We start from the raw sequence: 22177 nt of genomic DNA on the forward strand, positions 1-22177 counted from the left end.
TCAGGTAGGTGAACAATAATAAATGACATACCTTACTCCTTGGGATGCGTGCTATTTATATTATTCTAATGGGCCTACCTTGTTGGGCCCGTTTATCGAAGTGAATACTGCTTAGGGTTGTATTACCTAATTCTTAATGATTGATTAACTTCACTGATCTTGGTTTAAGCGTAAACTCGGCCATCGGCCAAGTTCCCCTGGTATGGATCGGCCATCGGCCAAATTCCCTTGGTCTTGGTCGTCTCGACCAAGTCTTCTAAGGTCTCGGCCAAGTGGGTCATCGGCCTCGTCATCTCGACCAAATCTCTCAAGTCTTCGCTAGGTTCCCCTGGTTTCGATCAGGTAGACACGACCTCGGGCAGTCAGGTGGGTCTCGGCCTCGCCCATACCGGTACATTCACCATCACATAAAAAAATATTATTAAAAAAAATATAAAATATGGAATATACCAATGAATTTAATTTTTAAAATATTAAAAGCTAACAAAAACATAAAATAATTTGGATTAGGAGGGTGATTCAAGCACATACGGCTCCTAATATGAGGATAAAATCCAAAAAAACTTTATTTGTGGTACTTGGGAAGCATTGTTGCAGCTTGCGTGCAGGTGTGTAAGTTTCATTTATCACCATATTATCCCAAATCGCTATCCACTAATGCAAACAACAATGCAATCTCCTTTATTAATTTCTACAATGTTCCTTATAATAAAGAATAAATAGTTCACACACTATGGACATAAATACTTTTTACATAACTATGTAATTAATCATATAAAATTATATACAAAATTTTTAAAATAATTATTATTAGTATATTTATATACACTTATAAGGTCTAAATAGTACCTCTTATCCTGACTTAAGAATTGTTTCTGATTTTCAACATTTTTATTTATTTTTTCTTGTAATTCGGACGGAAACTAATCTTCAAGATCATTTTTTTTTATCATCAAATCTTCAAGATCATATAAGTGTTATATTAAGGTGATGAAAACATACCTTGTATGACCGTGCTTATTTATAATTTTTAAAATGAACTATTCTATTTATAAACAGTATTTAATATATATATATATATATATATATTTTACATATCTTTATTAAAATAATATTATTTGATTATGGCATGTTATTGAATTTATAGTATATTATCTCATTTACTACGTATCTAATATTTTAAATATATCCAATCAATTCATTTATGATACCAAGTGATTTAGTTTACTTTATCTCTACCGATACAATCAGGATAATAACTTTACATTAATTAACATCATGTAGAAATCAAAATAGAAAAATATTAAATAAAATAATTTAAGTTCTAAAAAAGATACAATGTTATAAAAATGTATCATTTGAATAGTATTACTTAAACAAAATATATAGTATATAATTACACCATAAATACTTACTTTTGCTGTGCATTTTGATGCGTGGCTTCTCTTTAAACAAGCTTTCCTTGACTAAACGACATTTAATGATGCCGTTGCAGCCCAATGCAATGTTGTGTTGTCTTGTCACTTACTTAGACGCCTTGACGTTTTTGTTTGTGCTCATTACCCTTCTAGTCTCCTTGATTTTATTCTCACCATTTTCCTATTATCTCTGATATTCTTTTTATTTAAATTATTTAATTATTTAAAAGTATACTTAAAATTAAAATTTTATTATTCATTTTTCAACTTTTTGGTGAGTAAAACGAGAAACAGAATTATAAATTAAGAGAATATTTTAATGAAATATAATAATTTGGTTAAAATTTATTTTATTTAATTTGCAATATTTATAGTAGATCTAAATCAAATTAAAATTTGAATTAAGTTAAAAAACTTAATAATATTTGATGAATTTAAGCAAGCACTTACGTTGTATATTTCCTGTTTACATGGATTGATAAAATGTGAAGGAAAAAAAAAATCAAAAAAATTTAGATTTTGAGCATTCCTAAGGCGAGCGGATAGAAGGAGAAAGATAAATAATAATATGTATACTATTTTACTCTTTGTTTTAATTATACTTGCAAAAAGATGTAAATTTAATTGAAGAACAATGATTGAGAGAGATTAAATGTTTGGCTCTTTAATAGATTTTAAATAATGGTAGAAAGTAAAATATTTGTAAACATTAAATTAAATTTCCTCAATCAATTTAATTGCATAAATGAACTAAGGAAAATAATTAATATAACGTTATGTTATTGTATAATTTATTATATTATCTAATTAATTTAATTTTTCTTTTATGATATGAATTAAATATGATTTAAACTTTTCTATTCCTATGAACCAGCCCATGATAACAATTGGACGGTGAAACTGAGGTTCAACCATGATTTAGGCTTAAACCAAAGAGGGGAAAACTCATGTCTTAACTAATCATGGTTAATCGAACGGTGACCAAACGGTGTTAGCCAGGCCTTTGACAGATGCCACGTGGGGGAACGAGCGATCGCCAGGCTACGTGAACTTTCCTCTGAGTCGGCCACGTGGACTCCGCAAATCGCTACTGGTGGATTGTATTATCCCTTCCCGAGCAGCCATTGGCTCAACGGGACCACATTTTTATTTTTTCCAACCATTTTTCTAACTTTTTTCTCCGTAAAATTAAAATCATTTCCAACATGTAATAATCACCTTTTCTGTTTCATATATTTCTGCAGTGTCTGAGAATGATGTATTTAAGGACGGCCATTGAATTTTGCTATTCGTCAACTCTTTTTTTATTGATAAACAGACCATGTATGTGGTTATAAAATGGGAAAGGCTGAAATGGATTTTTTAAATCTTAAATGTCTGCAAAATATCAACTCTATGTATAAGTATAATTTTTGTTCTTTTTCGGAGGGAGTAAGACTATATAAAATGTTCTTGACAACCATGGTTAAAGAAATGACGGTTTTCGTTAGGTTGGTAATTAATAATGTCGTGAATATTATCCGCTTCGTGTGGTCAATTTCATCTGTAAATATGGTTAAATTTATTTTATAAATGATAAAAGAATTAAATTATTTATATAATTATGTATTTATAATTATCACGTTTACTACATGAAATTAATCACTTGTGATGTTATAAAGTTAGTGACCATTAGATGTAATTAATTTTATCTCAGCGCGTGTTATAAATTCATTGACTATATGTAAACATAGTCAATACTACTGTGTACCAAACAATCAATCAATAGTGTAAATGAATGTGATTATAGACATGGTCAAAGAGATTCAGTTCTCCTAGTAAACTTCTTAAAGCCCATGCCATGGACATAGCTAATTTCATTCTTTGGAAAGTTAAAATTTTAAAAATAATAAAATTTAGAAACAAAAGTAATGTGAAAACGATGGTGTGAGAGAGTGGTGGTAGCAATGAAAACTCTGGGCCGAAACCTAACCCAACCCAAGGGGAAAAGGCAAGGGCTCTGGCGTTGATTTGAGGTTAGAAGTAAACGGCAGGGACACAGTAAAGTAACGGTGGATTAAATATAGCTCATAAGATTCCACCTCCGCCTAATACCGAAACGGCGGGTCCCACCCATCTTCCTCCCCTTCGCTTCGCTTCGCTTCCCATCTCTTCTTCGCTGCTCCACTCTATAAGTACACCACCACACACTTTCACTCTACGCCATTTTCTTCATCTCAATAGTCTTATTCTCTCTCTAAATGGAGCACTTCAACAACGACGATCTTGAGTGCGTCGGCGACTACTACCACGACGATGACGTTCCTGATTTCCAAGGCCAAAACTCCGCCGACATTCTTCCTCAGCAACCCTCCCATGCCGACTATCACGATTCCGACTTCGACGTTGACGACGAAGATCTTCTACCCGTACGCCTTCTTCTCTCTCACTTCTTTCTTTTTCTTTCCTTTTATTTCATTCATTAAGGTTCTCTTTTGCGACAACAGAGTAATGCAAAGACTGATACCACCGCTTCAGAAGCAAGAAACGGGAAAGACATCCAGGGAATCCCCTGGGAGAGGCTCAATTATAGCAGAGACGAGTACCGCGAGACTCGATTGAAGCAGTATAAAAATTACGAGAGCCTCTCCCGTTCACGCCACCACCTTCATAAGGTTTCTCTATCTTGTTTTTGGTTCCTAGTAATAGTTCGTAAGTAAACAAAATTAATATAATTTCGAACCGTTTTTCTTAGGCTATATTTCTTTTTCGCAGGAGTGCTTGAACGTGCAGAAGGGGAAGACCTTCTATGACTTCTTCTTCAATACAAGGCTCGTCAAGTCCACAATCGTGCATTTTCAGGTAGAGGCTTTGTTCATCGTCGCTTATTATGTAGATTCCTGAACATTTGAGGGTATAAGGGTCATTCAGTTGCGATACGCCTTTTTCACAGCTACATGTTAGCTTTAAACGTTTATTACTATAATTTTAATTAAAAAAATTAAAATTACGAGCATGCGTTCATTTATCTTACATGTTATCGTCTTTGTTATACTTTTGTAATAATTTTTATTCTGGTTTTTATGGACTACTGTTATCAGATAAAAGGGTTATTTGCTTTAATGCGTGCAGCTTTTCTTTACTGTTGTTCGCCTCACAGCCATACCCGGCTGAGAGTTATCTGACTGAAAAATTTGCTGTGCATAATTTTCCTATGCCAGTTTTGCAGGGTATGTAATTTGTATTTTTTTTTTAAACACATGGAATTAAAGGCAACTTCCCTTTATATAAGGGTTTGAATTGGATCTCTTTGGTACTTTACATGGATAAATTCTCAGTCAAATTTAAGCTTTGTATATTTTAAGATTAACATGTGGAAAGCTTTTTCCTCTGGAACATAATATATCATATCATTAATTAATCTGTCTGGGAAAATTTTACAGTGCCCGGATTTCTTTAGAAAAAGAATTGAATCTTCGTTTAGAAAATTTTCTGATAGATATTTTCAGCAGTTTTCTTATCATTTGCCCTACTTCAGGGCTTTTTAACCCAGAATTTTATTCACTGATCCTCAAGCTTTTCTCCCCGTCCGTTTACAGTCTGTTTGTTTATCAATTTTTCTTTATTATAAAATCAATGAAGTCAATTTTCAAGAGAATATCTTCGATAGATGCCAGATATTCTTTTCTTCAAACATGACTGTTTCATGCTAATTTATGGGTATGAATGCATAAAGGCTATGCTATGACTTGACATTCTTAAGTTTGGTGATTTCCTTTGAACAGATTTTCTTCCATGTATATTAATATGCTTACTTCCAATATAATGATGGTGCACACACAGCACCTTCATACATCCACATGCAACACTTTGGATTAGAGTAACAGAGATTTATCGACTTTGTCCATTTTTTTCCCAAAACTAAAATAATGATTTTGTGTTGTATTGCATCAATACTGTTTCTAAGTGGAACTAGCAGTCTTACCCTATAAAAGTTAGCCTACCTTGGTCTATTTTTATTTTTCGTTAATTAGCAAAAACCATTTTGGATTCTTAAGCGAAATATGTTATTGGGATGTGCTTTCCTGCCGGAGGAGAAAGCTTACATGGTTGACAGATCGTCTTGTATGTTCTCTTTTACTTTTAACAGTGCATTTAGCTTTCTTATTTACTACTAGAGAGACTTAATACTATAACAGTAGAAAGTTTTGTACTTATACGGTTGAAGAATAATCTTTACTGCATTCTGCTGCTTGAATAATTCAATGTTTGTTTCCCATTTATATTTGCTGCTTTTTATGCATGAACAATCCATTACCCTTATAAAACATATGCATGCGTGCATTCTTCTCTGTAATTGATATCTATTTGTGAAAGTAATAGCTGTTGCCCTATTTTTTTTCTGCAATTTAATTTATTGCTTAACCTGTTTTTGCATTTGGGTCCTCTATTTATCTCTTTATGTCAGCTTTTAAAGCAGGTGGAAAGTGAGCAGCGTGGCAGGACCTTATAATATGGTATGATAGGAAAATATCTGACCACATCTGAGAGGGCTCTAACAATATCTGTTATTAGTTAGTCTTGATCTTTTCCTTGTCAAGAGAGGCTTTTACCTCTTCATGCTTCATGCTTATTTGTGTATTTTTACGTTCTTCTTGTCTATAGAATACTAATCATTTAATTAATGTTTATTGTATGTTCAGTCCTTTTCGTACCTAGATAGTCTATTACCTGACTGGTGATGTAAATGTTACATTTAGCAATAATATGGAGATAACTCATACTGTATAGAACTGTGGTTGTTTGATAAATTCTATTGTATTTTAGAAAAGTTCTTATTCCGCCTCATCATCATGAAGCACTTTTATTTGTTTAGAAGACACATGATTAAGTTTTCTTCAGTTGTATTCGTACCCGCTTTCCAATTGGAGACTGTATGTCTCGGTGATTGTTGATTTCCATTAAATTAAACTATCACTGGTGTGTTCACACATGATTAAAACGATAGCCTTTTCGTTCTCGGCTGTCTTGTTCTCCCTCCAGTAATCGGAGTCATTGATTGTAGTTTGGCCACTGGCATGCATCATGTCCATATTTAACACCCAATCACTTGAATTCTGCCTCTTTTGCTCGAATGGAAATGACGAAGATATACAATTCTGTGCTTTAAGTCCAATGTCACCTGACACGTACACAAACTCTGAATCAATTAGGAGTCACAATATACTAAAACAACAGCTTAATGCAACAATACTTCGATATCGTACATCCTACTACTCTTAGTTCTAACAATTAGATTAATTGTTATTTGACAGAAATATTTATAATTAAAGGGTCATGTTCAATTCTAGACCTTGGTGGCTTGTTTATCATATTATATTTTCTCTTACTTTTTCCCTGTTGGGTGTTGATATTGATGTCATCAATATATGCAGCTGAGGAATTTGTTGTGGGCAACTTCGAAGCATGATGTATACCTTATGCAAAACTACTCAGTTATGCACTGGTCCGCAGTATTACGAAGGGGTAAAGAAGTGCTTAACGTAGCCAAACCAATTGTTCCAAGCCTTGTACGTAGCCACTTAGTTAATCAGATTTGTTACAGTTGTGCTCAATGCATTGGATACTAGTGTTTTTTTGTTCATATGCAGAAGCGTCCTGGATTTTTGGCTCAGCCTGTCTCCAGAGTGCAAATAAGCACCATGATTGTTAAGGAAAATCTGATGGTGGCCGGTGGTTTCCATGGTGAGCTTATATGCAAGGTAGGGTTATAATTTCTTTCCAACTCAATAATTAACTGTATGAAGCGCCCCGTTTTTAAATTGTGTGAATTATTCATGGACCAGAATTTGAAGCAGCCTGGAGTTCTATTTTGTGATAAAATAACTACAGATGATACTGCCATAACCAATGCTGTGGATGTTTACCGCAATCCAGCGTAAGCAGCTAAATGCAGACATTTTTGTTTTAAATTTTTGTTTTGGTTAAGTTTATATAACTGAACCTTTTGCAGTGGATCGTTGAGAGTCATCACAGCAAATAATGATTCCCAAGTTCGGGTTTTTGATGCAGAGAATTTTGCTTCTCTTGGTTGTTTCAACTATGATTGGTCTGTTAATGTGAGTATCATGAACTGATATTCCTGTTACTACAGTCTTCATCTCTTCAATTTATTTTTTTTGAACATAGAAGTTATGTTTACATAATGGCCATTGCAGAATATTTCTGTTAGCCCGGATGGGAAGTTGTTAGCTGTACTTGGGGACAGCAGTGAGTGCTTGATAGCTGATGCTAACAATGGAAAGGTACTTCAATTTGCAATTGTTTTTAAGGTTTTATTTTCCTTAATTTTGAATGTGATTTCTAATTTTATAAATGTTATGGTATCGCCCAGGTTACTGGAAGCTTAAAAGGTCACTTGGACTACTCTTTTGCATCGGCTTGGCACCCGGATGGACGGATATTGGCTACTGGGAATCAGGACACAACTTGCAGGTTGTGGGACATAAGAAATCTTTCACAATCTCTAGCTGTGTTAAAGGGAAGAATGGGCGCAATAAGAGCCTTACGATTCACATCTGATGGACGGTTTTTGGCTATGGCTGAGCCTGCAGACTTCGTCCATATTTTTGACTCTCATTCTGGTTATGTACAAGGTCAAGAAATAGATCTATTTGGCGAGATTGCTGGTATATCCTTTAGCCCAGACACAGAGGCTCTATTTGTGGGCATTGCTGACCGAACCTATGGTAGCTTGTTAGAGTTCGCCAGAAAACGTTACAATTATTACCTAGACCCCATGTTTTAATGGAGTGCTGTGCCTCAACGCATATACAGCTATCCACTCCATGTGCATATATACCACAGCCTTTTCTTTTTCTTTTTAATTTAGTGGAGAGGCATGATGTATAATTTGGCTCCAGGAAACTATTTTTGTGATTGTTTTCATTTTATAGCTAATTATATTTTGCCTCCGATAATCTCCTTGCTTGCTATTTTAAACTTACATTTCCTAAAACTTTTAATCGTTTATTTTTAGTTTTCATAGTTTATTTACACCCTTTAATTGTGAACTTGTAATTATAAATTATTTTTTCAAAAATGTTTTTACTTGAATTTATTGGCGAGTTTAAAGAAATTCTGTAAAAATATATTAGTCCATTCAGTTAAAAATCTTCAACTATTTAAATGAAGTTAATTTAAGAAATTATAATTACGAATTGTAGTAGGCAGTGTAAATAGATGCATAAAAGTATTAATAGATCCATTAATTACTAATAGAAATATAATCACAAAAAGAATATACATTAAAATAAAATAGAAATATAATCAATAGAAATAATAAGACTTATTATTTATATGATAATATATATTATTGTAGTTTAATAAAATGAAAAAAATTTGAGTAAATCATATTAATGTAAAAAAAATTAATTCAATAATATTTTAAATAAATTATTGAATCCAGCATACCTATATCTAAAATATCAAATACTTGTGAATCAATTTTTAATGTAATATGTAAATACTATTTGTAATATATTACTTTTTATTTAAATCATTCATATATATACAATTTTTAAGTCGCGTTAATTTGATAGTTATTTTTATATTATTAAAGTCTCCTTTAATCGGCTTAATTACCAATCTAGCACCATTTATACTTTTATTTTTCCATCTAAATCTTTTATTTTTATTTCTCTATTTAGTACCTTTTTGTTTTTATTGGTATCTTTTTATTTTTATTTTCCTATCTAGCACTATTTCAAAAATAAATTCAAAAGTAATAAATTAGAAAAAATAATAAATTAGAAAAAATGATAATTTTAATTTTAAATGGATTAAATTTTTTTTAATATTTAAAATAGTTAGAAATAAAATTAATGAATAAAAAAATGATTTTTACAAAATAAAAATAAAAAAATAATAAATTAAAAATGTTTAATTTAATTTTTTTTTAAGAATGAAAAAAATAAAAACTCTACAACAACATAAAGTTAAATTTATAAACATAAATTAGTATTTATTTTTATTATTATTAATGATGTAATCATGTTAATTTGAAGTAAAAAATATAGAACATAATTATAAAAAAAATCAAAGTCAATTAGTATTAATTAATAGTGGACACACAAATAATATTGAAGTGTCTACCTAAATGTAAAATTCTTAAAAAAAACTAATGCAATTGCTACACTTAATGCTTAAAAATAAGAAAAAATAAATGAAAAAATAAATAAATATAAAAAATAAAAATAGCAACATTGTAATAGGTCTTTTATGTTACGAAAGACTATTTGATGGAACTCAGAAATGAAGAGTATTGGTCTGTATACATTGGTCAAATACTATGTCCAAATCCCGACATGAAAAGAACTTCAAAGGGGAGGCTTAAGTCAAGTCGAATAAGGACTGATATGGACATAAGATAACAACATGATGGAACAAAAAAATGTTCATATTGTCAAACACCATGATACACAAAAAACACTTGTCCCAACATTACTGGATTATACACTTCTCGTCATTAATCATGTTTTATTTCGCACAAACTATTTAATGTAACATTGAAGAAAATATTAAATGAATGATCATCTTTCATTTATTTTCTTTTTAATGATCAACATATACTTATTTAGTATCGCCTTATATCTCTTATCTTTATCTTGTTTGAATTATTTTGTTTATATATTTTATCTTTATCTTATTTTGTTTTGCCTTTATTTTATATCTTTTATGTTTTTAGTTATTATTTTTTATGCCATTCTTTATTTATTTTTGTTTTTTGTTTTAATTTTATTGTTGTTGTTTTATTTTCTATACTTATTTATTTTTGTATTTTTCTTCTTCTCATTTTTAAGCATTAAGTAGCATTTGCATTAGTTTTTTTTTTAGGATTTTACATTTAGGGTAGACACTTCAATATTATTTGTATGTCCACTATTAATTAATACTAATTGACTTTGTTTTTTTTTATAATTATGTCCGGTATTTTTTACTTGAAATTAACATGATTACATCATCAATAATAATAAAAATATATATTAATTTATGTTTATAGATTCAACTTTGATATTGTTGTAGAGTTTAATTTTTTATTTTCTTCATTTTAAAAAATAAATTAAACTAAACATTTTAAATTTATTACTTTTTTGTTTTTATTTTATAAAAAATTATTTCTTTATTCATTAATTATATTTCTAACTATTTTAAACATTAAAAATATTTATTTTTTAATGCATTCAAAATTAAAATTATAAAAAAAATTATTATTTATTTATTTATTTTTGAATCGGTGCTAGATAGAAAAATAAAAACAAAAGGATGCTAAATAAGAAAATAAAAGTATAAATTATGTAGATAAGTAATTTACCCTTTACACATCTTAAATTTTTAATAATTAATAATTATGTATATAGATAAAGTGAAGTGGGGTGTGCCATCTGCCACTGGGCAGTTGTTGCTGAGTTTCATGTCCCCAACAATCAAACCAACTTGTCGACCAACCTCCAATGCAGTGTCTGACCTTCTCATGGTAATTATATACTATAATTTTATTTAAAGTGTTCAGAAATTAAAATCAATTTGACCCAAAGCATGAGAAATTGAACAGGCTTGAATTGATTCAAAAGCGTGTAATAATAATACACAATTTTCCTTGGCAGGTGGTAGATGGAGAAGGAACCAAATGCAATGTGAGATAAATATTAAAAAGAATGGCCAAAACGTTGAGTCAGTTGCTAATTAAGTCATACAAGAAACCTCCCTCCATTTAATACTTACTTCTTCGCTTTTACTTTTCATTTCCCATATTAAATTGGATTAGCAATTTTGGTTTACTGCAAACACCTTGTGTTATTAATTAAATTGATGAAGGGAAGATGTTGTTGTGGTGGTGACATACGCGTTTTCTGCGTCTGCGTACTAAGAGCCCAATTTTATACGCTAGCTACCACTATTTTTTAATTTTGACACTAAGGTCTACATCATCCTTATTAATACAACCTCCTTAATGTTCTTGCGGGAGCATATGTGTCAGAATATCAGCATTCGCTGATTTGAATGCGTTGAATGCTGTCATAAAACAAAATTCACGACTTCTTCACTTGTCTGCAACCGACTCAATAACAGGTGATCGTGATGATCTAATTTCCCAGACCAGAGAGAGAGGGTAGCAAAATCTTCAACCTTAGGATTTATTGCAAACATTTGGTTTTGGTTTTCAGAACATTCGGAAAGGACTCGCCACTTTACTCCTATTCCATTTTTATTTCTCAATGTTTATAGGGATTTTTTAACATTTAGATGTTTTTTAATTTGAGATAAATTTAATATTTTAATTAGTACGTTTAGAGTAGTGGAATACTAATTCAAATACTTTCATGGTTTAAACTAGAATACTAATAAAAAGTGAGAAAAAAATTAGAATTTCATGGTGTACCGGTATGGGCGATACCGACACATGGACTCCCTGACCGAGACCATGGGAATCCGGCCGAGTCCTGAGAGTCTTGGCCGTGTCCTGCGAATCTTGGCCGAGGCGACTGAGACCTAGGAGACTTGGTCGAAGCTAGACATGCCTGTCCGAGACGAGTAAAGTCACCACAGCCGGTCGACCGACCCATACTACAGTTAACGCTCAAACCAAGGTCAGTGAAATTAATCCGTCATTAAGGATTAGGTAATACGATCCTAAACGAGATCCACTCCGCTAATCAGACCCAATAAGGTAAGTCCATTATAATAATATAAATAACACACATCCCAAGTAGAAAGGTATGTAATTTATTAATGTTCATCTACTAGAGTACTACCCGCTTTACTGACTTGAGCGTTAGAGTGCCTTCGCAGGTACCCCACCATCTGGTGTTCACCCGAGACCGAGTGTTGAAGGAGAAGCAGGAGGACGAGAGGAACTCCAGTTCATCACCCAGCAACCTGACCGATCGAAGGAAGGAGAAAAAGGGTTTTTTGACCATGATGGGGTTATTTTTTTTTTGTTTTTACCAAAATGGGGTCCATTTAAAAAAAATTACAAATTTAGGCAAGTCGTGCCTAATTGGGACGACTTCATATGCAGAAGTCGTCCCAATTAGGCACGACTTCTGTCATGTCATACTAAAGTCGTGCCAACTTGGTACGACTTCTGCCCTGTCATACTGAAGTCGTGCCAACTTGGCACGACTTCTGCCCTGTCATACTGAAGTCGTGCCAACTTGGCAGAATTTCTGCCACGTCATAATTTATTTTTAATTTTATTGTTTATATATTGGGTAGTAAGTTATGTAATGTTAAAAATTAATTTCTTCTCATCCCGTGTTATGTAAAATCATTACTTCTCAAGCTATTTATTTTGCAAATTCACAACAATAATTCTCTATTTATTTTCCAAATATAATAATTTTTCATTTATCTATTTATTTCCAAATTCAATAACAATTTTCTTCATTTTTTAATTAATCAAATAATCAAGTTATTGTATTACATTACTGTCAAACATGATCCATACACGATTATCCAATTTTTTGTTCCTTAAAACTAACACTCTTAGAAAATTATGTATCAAATTAATTTTTAACATTACATAACTTACTATCCAATATATAAACAATAAAATTAAAAAAAATATGACGTGGCAGAAGTCATGTCAACTTGACACGACTTCAATATGACGGAGCAGAAGTCGTGCCAAGTTGGCACGACTTCAGTATGACAGGGCAGAAGTTGTGTCAAGTTGGCACGACTTTAGTATGACATGGCAGAAGTCGTGCCTAATTGGAACGATTTCTGCATATGAAGTCGTGCCGAATTGGCACGACTTGCCTAAATTTGTAATTTTTTTAAACGAACCCATTTTGGTAAAAACAAAAAAAAAATAACCCCATGGTAAAAAAACCAAGAAAAAGACTTCAATAGTTCTGCAGGTCTCATCTCCCTAGTAGGAACACATACTTTAAAAGTTTAAAGTAAAAGAAAATAAACCTAAAGTAAAAGAAAATAATCGGAAGGATTGAATTTTCTTAATTTTAAAAACTAAAAGCACATCAGTAAAACCAGTGCATAAAAAAAATAATTGAGCTTAATTTTGCTCAAAATCAACGAGTTTGCCTTAAATCCATAAACAAGTGTGAATGAACCGGCAACCAAAATATGTTTTAAAATATCTTAAAAATTGAATTTTTTTTTAACATTAATTATTTTATAAAAGGTTGTTTCTTTAATTTATGTTTTTAGCGACGTTAATAACTAAGATAAAAATTTCGAAAACATGCAAATACTTTACATATTTTTTTCCCCTTACTTTTCAGTAATGATCTATACTGATCTATGTTTCCATGGACCACTCTAACCAATATCTTAAATTATACATGGTGTGTTAAAAAAATGTTACAACAAAAGTGAATTGTAAATACGTTGTCTTCTGTGCTCAGTTCTGCGTTTGGTTTGACATATGAAGTCTCTCATAGAGTGCTTATCCATATATAGCCTTCCCTTACAGATCAGATAAAGAATTGTAGCATCCTACAAAGCCCGAGAGAGGCAAACAAAGGGACACCCAGAATACAATCCAAAAACAAACCCCACTATATAGCCCTTTATTATTTCTAACTCAAGCATTTAATACACACAATAGAATTTAAAGTACCAGAGTAAGAAAATGACGATTTAGGGTAAAATTTCTTACCCAAACCCACATTTTTATATTGTGTAAAAAATTTCTTGAACATTACGACATGATTAAATACAATTTGATTTCTTTGTTTTTATAAGGATCATGTTAAGTCCACCTAAATCTTTTTTTGACAAAGTTACCTTTCTTACCTAGATAGAACGAAATGATTGAAGTTTTGAATGAAATTAAAATGAATTATGTTAGATATACCTTGTATATGTCAAACTTTTTCTGCTATTCTACACTTAAAAAATAGATGTTCAATAGTTTCCAAACATTTTGAGCACATTGAACACATTACGCAAGAAATAAGGATTGAGACACCCCAAAAGTGTTTCTCTTAATTCATTAATTCTAAGTTAAAAAAAAAAATTCAGTCATAATTTCACATGGTTATATTGTCTTCTCAATAGCATTTGAATAAATTTTAGGCCAACTTTTTGCTATATTGTAATTCCCTAACCACTTATCTACCTAAAATAGAATATCCTCACTATTCTGAATAACCTAAGAGTGATTATGAGAGAACCAATTTTCATAAAATTTAAATATTATTGTCTTAATATCTCTCAATCATCTAGATTTCTAATTATCTTTATTATCCTCTAAAGTTCTTCAACCACTTAGAAATAGATTCTAAAACATTTTTACTCTAGGGGCTCCGTTAACCCCTCAATTGTTAACTTTATATTTTAGTCCAAATTAAAAATTTAATGAGAATACAGAGTTAGTCTCAATTAGTAACTTATATTTAAGTCTAAATTAAATTTAAAACTTAATGAGAATACAATGTTCCTAGTATAGAGTAATATGAGGTGATGATGCTTAAATACCACATATAAAAAACTTCCCAAGTTACGTCTTCAAATTCTCCACACAAGGATTTTTTCTAATTTTGCACTGTCTTGTAACTGTACTATAGTTAACATGTTTTGCACTCTTTCTCTTTATCTCTCTCCCTTTTTCATAGATTTAGATGTAGTCCTATTGTAAATTCTTCGCAATTTTCTTTTCGTAACTTTTTTATTATTTCTAAAGTTTGTTAGATGTAGTTTTAGGTTTGAAGAGTTGAAGAGGTTGAATATCAATAGGGAATTTGGAAGTAACTTGGAGCTTAACTACGGGAAAAAAATAAAATGGTTTATACCTTGGTATAGATTGGTTACAATCTCATAACTACAATCAAATAATTAAATAACAACTAAATTTAAAAGAAAAAAAGTATTAATTACTATATTTAAATTAAATATTACTTTAAAGGTTAAAAAATTATTTATATTTAAAGTATTTTTTATTATTAATAAAAATTTACAAAATATTTTTTAAATTGATATCTAAATTAGTTTTAGAGGTTAAAAAATTATTCATATTTAAATTATTTTTTATTATTAATAAAAAAATTATAAAATGTTTTGTAAATCGGTATCTAAATTAGCTCTAGAGGTTAACAAATTATTCATATTTAAAGTATTTTCTATTATTAATAAAAATTTTCAAAATGTTTTCTTAATTAGTATCTAAATTAACTGTCAAGGTTTTAACTACTGATATTTTAGATTTTAAATTAGTCTTTAAAAAACTAATTTAGAATATAAGTAGTTAAAACCTTAGTGAATAATGACTAGATACCAATTTAAAAACTATTTTATGATTTTTTATTAATAATATAAATTACTTTAGATACTAATAATTTTTTTAACTTATAAAATAGTTTCTAATTTAATCAAATAATAACTAATTATTTTTGTATCTAAAATTAATTTTTATTTAATAATTTTTTTATAGTAAAAATTGAGGATGGTGTTACTCGTGAATGTCGTACGTTAAGAGATTTGTTTTTTTATTAAAAAAAAGAATAAATTAAAATATTTAGAGGATCTTTCAACCGATATTCAAAACCACCTAAACTAATGTTCCCTATATATATATATATACAAAAAGACCAACTAAACGATCCAACAGAAAACATTAACTAATCCTAATAACATGCCTCCTAAAGAAAAACAACTTCCATAAAGAAAAATACCTAGCCAACTTTGATCAAAGTTATCAGATGTTTAAATTAAGTGGAAGCAAAACTTTCACGTTGTTGTGTCATTGTTCAAAGGCGTGACATACACTACACAAACTGACATGCACATGAATTGTTTTTTAGCATTCCCGAGTAGTATTTTTTGAAACAATAAGACTAGTGTCTAAATTTTAAAAACAAATAATTTACAAGTTTTTTTTATGATACAAAGCTGAGAATCACATGCCCCAGCAATGAAAATGGCCACAATTATGGCGCATATGGTGAAGAGTCATATTATTTGCTAATTATTTCTTTTAACATTGAGATGGCTTGATCCTTTTTATGGTCATTAAGTATAAATGAATATATTAGAGGTGTTTAAGGGGACAAAACCCTAAGGAGTGATGACTCTGGGCCATGGATTGTAGGTGAACTATTCTTCCGTTCTGTTTCTTCTATTCCGGAAGTCAGGTTTGGATCATCCTTTTTCTTCTCCATGAGTTAAGCTTAAGTAGTAGTGTTATTTCTAAGTGAATGTGTAACCTTGAGATGTTTTAATAGATTTATGTTTTTTTATTTATTTCTATGCGATGCTCGTATTTTTCTTACCTTTTTTTTATTATGTGATTAGTTAATTGCCTCTTTACGTAACGCAAGTGTTTTAAAAAGGATTTGAAAGATGATCTAAACTATACCTACATATAAAAGGAAACTTAGATGCAATGTTGGGATGTCCTAAGTAAACAAGTTTGATGATTAAAAATAACATTCAACGTAAATTGGGTTCATGGTTGGTCTTAGCTTTCACCTCTGTGGCCAATTTTGTATGTTATCAATCATTAACTTCACTTCATTGGCTAATCCTCATACACGTGCATGCACTCTATTACCAGTGCTTGCTTATTGAAGGCATATCTTATCAAACATGAATTACATAAATATGAAGAGAATGGATCAATTGATTTTGATTCTTCCTTATTCATGAATGATGATAGAGTTCATTATTGAACATAGTAAAGCTAGAATTGTGTCATATATTACTCTTGCCTAGGCCAATTCATCCGTGACTGCTCTCTACTTCAATTTCCCAATATGGAAATCGATTACATGTTCCTTCCACTTGGTATCCTCCAGATAAAGCTCATAGAAACTTGCTTCCCCACTTGATTTTACTGTCAATGCAGCACTACTCCTTGTGCCATATACACCCTGCATGTAAATAGATGAAGTCAAAGGTTCCATTCCATAATTAATTGATTAATATGGGGTTCAATGAATTGTAAACGTACTAGTGGTGTTTCTACTTCAACGAAAATGGAGCTGAGGTTGAATTCCCAATCAAGTGAGCATATATGAGGTAGTACGCTTTTGTCAGCTTTAACTCTGTCCTTCATTACCTTTTCAATTACCTCCTTCACACCAATCTCACCTTCCCCGTATTTGCCAACGTGTTCTTTGAAACTTAGTTCAAGGCGCAGAGACTGCAAAAACATCACCTAACTCAAATTAGAACTCTTTTGGTAGAGAAATTGGCGTTCCAATAACAGTAAGGTTTGGTTTAGTTGAGTTTTGTGCATCCATTAATTAACCTTGTGCCACGGCGAATCTAACTTATCATTTGAAAGTACATGCAGCCCTGGTGCAACCTCTTCAATGGTAATAGCTTGTCCCTTGGGCCTGTTGGAGATGTACACCATTGATTTCGACTCAATATCCGCCAAGATTAAGTTGAATCCGTTGTAATAATGAGCCTCTGATTTTAGGCTGTCTGCAAATTCCTTCGGTTGTTTGCTGCTCTGCCATCATTTGTTGAGATGGATACAAGAAACAAAACTAAAATATGAGTTTGGAGATTAATTTTGAGCAATTTATGTATACTAAGTTACAGTCAAATACCAACAATTCTTTTGTCTGATTAATAGCGGACTTGGTCCCTTAAACTATAACAGTAATACTCTTGATCAATAATATAGTTAGTTATCCAAAAAAATAGATCATTCTATTTCTTTCTCTCCTATTCAACATGCTTATCTCATTTCTTTTTCTCTATGCTGTTAGACAGTCCAATTACAAAAACCTTGATTCTAAACATACCTTAAGAAATTGGACGGGTAGGTCTCCACGACTTTTGGCCTCAGGGAGGGTATGAAGCTCCAAAACATTGGTGAGAAAAGCCACCCTTCCTTGTGTAGAACAAGCCAACCATGTTCCCATTGCTATTTCGTCTCTTCCTCCCAAAATATCGCAATCTTCCCACCAACACGCCGGCTTCGTAGGCCTTCATCCAAATAACAATTATGTACGTGCATGCATATTCCACAAGTCATCGAGTACCAAAAACTTAGATAAAGAAAAATGAAACAGCAATAAGAAGAATGCTTGCCTGTTGTGATATTCATCTCTGTTGTTCAAAAGTAGAAAAGGGTACAGTGGGTGGCATTGCCAAAGAAACAAAGCTATACACATTGCTCAGTTGTTGAGTTGGCTGCACCACTCACCAAACAAAGCTTCCAGCAATAGAGGAACAATGTATGTTGGTAGTTTTGTAAGTGATGACGAAATGGCTTTATAGGCTATCAAGCTAAGTTAGCATATTTCTTGTATCCATTTTTTTTTTCATTAAAGTAGGTAGGTGATTTTAACACACCACCGTTACACAACTAATTAAGACTAGCATTTAAGATCGAGGTGGAGGCATGCATAACAAAGAAAGAATTTATGTATTGCAAACAACCGATTAGTTTGGTAAAATCTTACCATTCCTCAATTGAATCTTAGTGTCTTTATTTGCTTGCTGCATTATGTCCTTGCTCCCAGCTGTGAACTCTAAAAGGTAGGATGTTAGGTTCCAAACAAAACGTGGGCTCAAAAGGAGATCATTAAGTGTACAAAAATTAAATTCAGTAAAAAATAATTCTCGAAAAGTTTGCAAGTTTTACCAACCTTATCTCGTGAATGGGTAGTTCAGTAAAACGCTATCTAAAGTTGACGCACAAAAGATGATCCCATAACACTACACCCTATGCTACCTAGCATGTTGGTAGCATACATGCAATTCAAACTTCTATTAAGTTTGGGAAAAGGATTGGTGAACAATTCTTGATAGTAGATAGGAAGAAGAGAAATAAATGATTAATACAAGCATACAATTAGTAAAGTAACTTAACAAAATGAAGAAGGCATCAAATTGGATGTTTTTACATGTTAAAGTGTAGAAAATTTAGGGTTCTTAAGTTTTTGGCCATCTCCAAAATCGAGGTCCTTTGGTTTGCTATGATGTCTGAGATCTTGAGTTGTGATGTAGTCGCCAAGGAAGTACTTGATCGGAATGGAAGGAATTAATATGCCATATAAAACCTGCATTGTAAGTTTATCTGAATGTGGCAATGTTGAATGATTCATAATTGTTTGGTTTAATTTAGTCGCTGAGAGAAGCATGTTGAATTTAATACAACTATAATTAGAACAGCACTTCACTCCTACTTCTGATATGATGTTTCGGCTTCTCCTATTCCTATAATGAGCCACAATATTGGGAAGAAGAAAAGGTTAATGTGTAGGTTAGCTTTTACTTTTAACCTTAGTGAGACGCTGTTAGGCGGCTAAACCACTTATTAGGGTTCCTACAAACTAGGACAAGGAACATAAATAAAAGTTAAATTAACTTTCAAACATACTTTTAGTCCCTAAAATCACTTTCATTTTTTCCTCTAAATTATAAAATTGATCTTTTTTTATCTTTAAAGTTTCAAAACAAAATAGTTACTGATATATAGTTCCTTTGATTTTATATTTTTATTACCAAGCTTCTTATTTTATGGTTGTTTTCTTAGTACTGATTTCATAGCATTTAAGTAAGACATGTGCGTAGAGCAGCTAAAGCTTTTCCTTTTTAATCACAACAACTAAAAATATTAATTTTAATTGTATTAAGTTAAGAATAAATTTATCCCAAATTAGAAGGTTTTACTCTTTTTTTCAGGAACAATGTATCTCAGACAAACTATCCAAATATCTTATTATTTGGCTAATCCTCCTATTAGGCTAAATGGTACATATCACACTCTTTTATAACTAAACAGGGAAATCTTAACTAACCTAAATAAATGAACTTAATTTAAGTGAAACTTTTTTTTTTAATTTTAAATTTAAAAAGTTTTAATCATTGCAACATCATAAATTAATTTTGGTAAGTGGTATCCTGTAAAGTTTAACTAATATTCTCTATCCCTTGGAAAAGTTAGTTCACTTTTTTATATGATTTAAACATCCCTCAATTTATTTATTTAAGAACTAATTATATAACAGTGAATAAAAGTACAAAATAAATTTCTCATGTAAAATTTGAAATATAGAACTTATCAAATTAATTTTTTTATTACACGTTTAAATTGTATTCATTTCGTTTACAGTAAACATGTTGATAACAATTTTATAATTGTATAAATTTTAGTAAATATTATTTTATGCATAAATTTATTATCATTAGAAGGATATGTTGAGTGTGTCTCTAATTCTAATTCTGACCTATTTTTTATTTGTTAAAATAATAATACCTTAAAACTTATTCTTAAAATATAAATATTAAAGTAGTTTTTTAATTTACTACACTACAAGAAAATCATCAAATAAAAACCATTTTTTAAAGACCAAAATAATTAGTTGTAATAGTAACTAAATTAGAGACTATTTTAGAAATGTTAGGGCTTAATCGTTGCAAAGTCTTATGTGTGGGATGCTAGGTTCTATCGTCGCTAGTGTTAGGTGGGGTGTGAGGGCTTAGTCGTCGCATGGTATTAGGTGAGATTGTTAGGGTTTAGTTGATGCTAGGTAAGGCTCATAGAGTCAAAATGCGTCTCATTTCTCTACATGCGTCATTCTACTTTCCTAACTCCCTAACTTGTGCATCTTCTTCTTCTCCTGATTTCATGGCGCGTTGTTGACCACGATGAGCTGGTGTGGAGGTTCTTGTTGCAATCCTTCAAGGCTCCTTGTTGGTTAAGCTAGTGTGGAGGTTTGAGTAGGAGTTGGAGTAGCTAGTGTTTTGAATTTGTGTTCTTGGTTGATTCTTGGTTATGATAATTTCTTTGTGTTTAATTTTATGGTTATGAGTTCATTTCTCATTGTTGCTATTGTTGTGGACTTAATAAAGGTTACTTGTAGATATCTTTCAAGAAAAAAATGGTGAGCCAAGATTTTAAATTACACAAACACAAGATTTTATTCTCATGTTATTTGTGTGCCTTTGATTTGAGTTACTATTTAAAAATAATACTTGAAAAAGTGTCCAACCTAGGGAGGGCTTAGCCCACTATATTATTTTTTTTATTGCAACTTTAATACTATGTAATGTTTATTTCCAGATATAGGGAGTGCTTTTTGTGTTTGTTTTAGTAGTTTTGAGAGTGGGGGGAAGTGCATAGGAGAGAGTCTTTTTTTCATTTTTCAGACTAATGAAGAGATTTGTGTGGATTCCATGTAGAAATTTTGCATTTTACCCAAATACCCTTGTGCATGCATTTTATTATAATATATATTGTATAAATTTATTTAAAAAATTAAAAAATATTTAATTATACTATTAATAACAACATATAATTATAAATAATGAAAATAATAAAATAAAATTATAATATCAACAAAAAAATATATAGTTATATAAAATAACAAATGTGTATAATAATAAATATTATTTTCATAAATAATATATTTAATAAATTTATTTCAATTTAACACAAAAAAAAAATATTTTCTATTATATTTTTTAATTTTTTTATTAAAAAATATAAATAATTATGGATATTATATATTAAAAGAAATTAATTAATTCAAACCTACACACATTTTACATCTTTAAAATAATTTCCAAATTTCTTCCCAATTATCACATCACTCATAAATTTCAATAAACCATCACCACAAATCCACTATATCATCTCTCAATCCAAATAACCTCACATATCCTCAAACATCCTCTTTAATCTTCACAAATTCACTCTCTTCCTTTCCCACAAATTTCCTCCTCAATCCAAACACATAGGCTTTGTTTGCATCTGAGTGGACACTGTTCACTCGGATTGAAAAGCACACAAA

The 22177-nt window shown here is 30.9% G+C and overlaps 2 protein-coding genes across 7 annotated transcripts; one reads left to right on the plus strand and one right to left on the minus strand.

The window, feature by feature from the left end:
• The first annotated feature begins 3348 nt into the window (after positions 1 to 3348).
• Positions 3349 to 8377, plus strand: LOC137820121 (uncharacterized WD repeat-containing protein C2A9.03). 6 transcript variants are annotated; one of them, XM_068623955.1, is made up of 10 exons: positions 3351 to 3826; positions 3905 to 4072; positions 4173 to 4259; positions 5878 to 5914; positions 6833 to 6967; positions 7049 to 7159; positions 7244 to 7335; positions 7411 to 7516; positions 7616 to 7702; positions 7792 to 8377. In XM_068623955.1, the coding sequence occupies exons 3-10, from the start codon at positions 4207 to 4209 to the stop codon at positions 8203 to 8205; spliced, it is 1035 nt and encodes a 344-aa protein (XP_068480056.1). In that variant the 5' UTR covers positions 3351 to 3826; positions 3905 to 4072; positions 4173 to 4206; the 3' UTR covers positions 8206 to 8377. The 6 variants fall into 6 exon arrangements, with proteins under 6 accessions (XP_068480054.1, XP_068480056.1, XP_068480055.1 ...); XM_068623954.1 differs by having other exon boundaries at positions 3437 to 3826; positions 5875 to 5914; XM_068623953.1 differs by lacking the exon at positions 5878 to 5914 and having other exon boundaries at positions 3349 to 3826.
• Positions 8378 to 17000: 8623 nt separating this feature from the next.
• LOC137822975 (uncharacterized) lies at positions 17001 to 18630 on the minus strand. The gene is made up of 5 exons (XM_068628036.1): positions 18468 to 18630; positions 18179 to 18362; positions 17674 to 17880; positions 17374 to 17565; positions 17001 to 17293 (listed from the first exon to the last, which is right to left on the minus strand). The coding sequence occupies exons 1-5, from the start codon at positions 18548 to 18550 to the stop codon at positions 17159 to 17161; spliced, it is 801 nt and encodes a 266-aa protein (XP_068484137.1). The 5' UTR covers positions 18551 to 18630; the 3' UTR covers positions 17001 to 17158.
• Between the last annotated feature and the right edge of the window lie 3547 nt (positions 18631 to 22177).

This window comes from Phaseolus vulgaris, chromosome 9 (assembly GCF_000499845.2).
Source record: "Phaseolus vulgaris cultivar G19833 chromosome 9, P. vulgaris v2.0, whole genome shotgun sequence".
NCBI classification, from domain to species: Eukaryota; Viridiplantae; Streptophyta; class Magnoliopsida; order Fabales; family Fabaceae; genus Phaseolus; species Phaseolus vulgaris.

Excerpts from the sequence above, each read along its gene's own strand:
- LOC137820121 (XM_068623953.1), top strand. The coding sequence starts at position 3,659 with ATGGAGCACTTCAACAACGACGATCTTGAGTGCGTCGGCGACTACTAC. Across the intron at positions 3,827-3,904 it reads ACGACGAAGATCTTCTACCC|AGTAATGCAAAGACTGATAC; the intron begins GTACGCCTTCTT and ends TTGCGACAACAG. Across the intron at positions 7,703-7,791 it reads CTGATGCTAACAATGGAAAG|GTTACTGGAAGCTTAAAAGG; the intron begins GTACTTCAATTT and ends GGTATCGCCCAG.
- LOC137822975 (XM_068628036.1), bottom strand. The coding sequence starts at position 18,550 with ATGTGTATAGCTTTGTTTCTTTGGCAATGCCACCCACTGTACCCTTTT. Across the intron at positions 18,363-18,467 it reads AGAGATGAATATCACAACAG|GCCTACGAAGCCGGCGTGTT; the intron begins GCAAGCATTCTT and ends ATTTGGATGAAG. Across the intron at positions 17,294-17,373 it reads TTGAAGTAGAAACACCACTA|GGTGTATATGGCACAAGGAG; the intron begins GTACGTTTACAA and ends ATTTACATGCAG.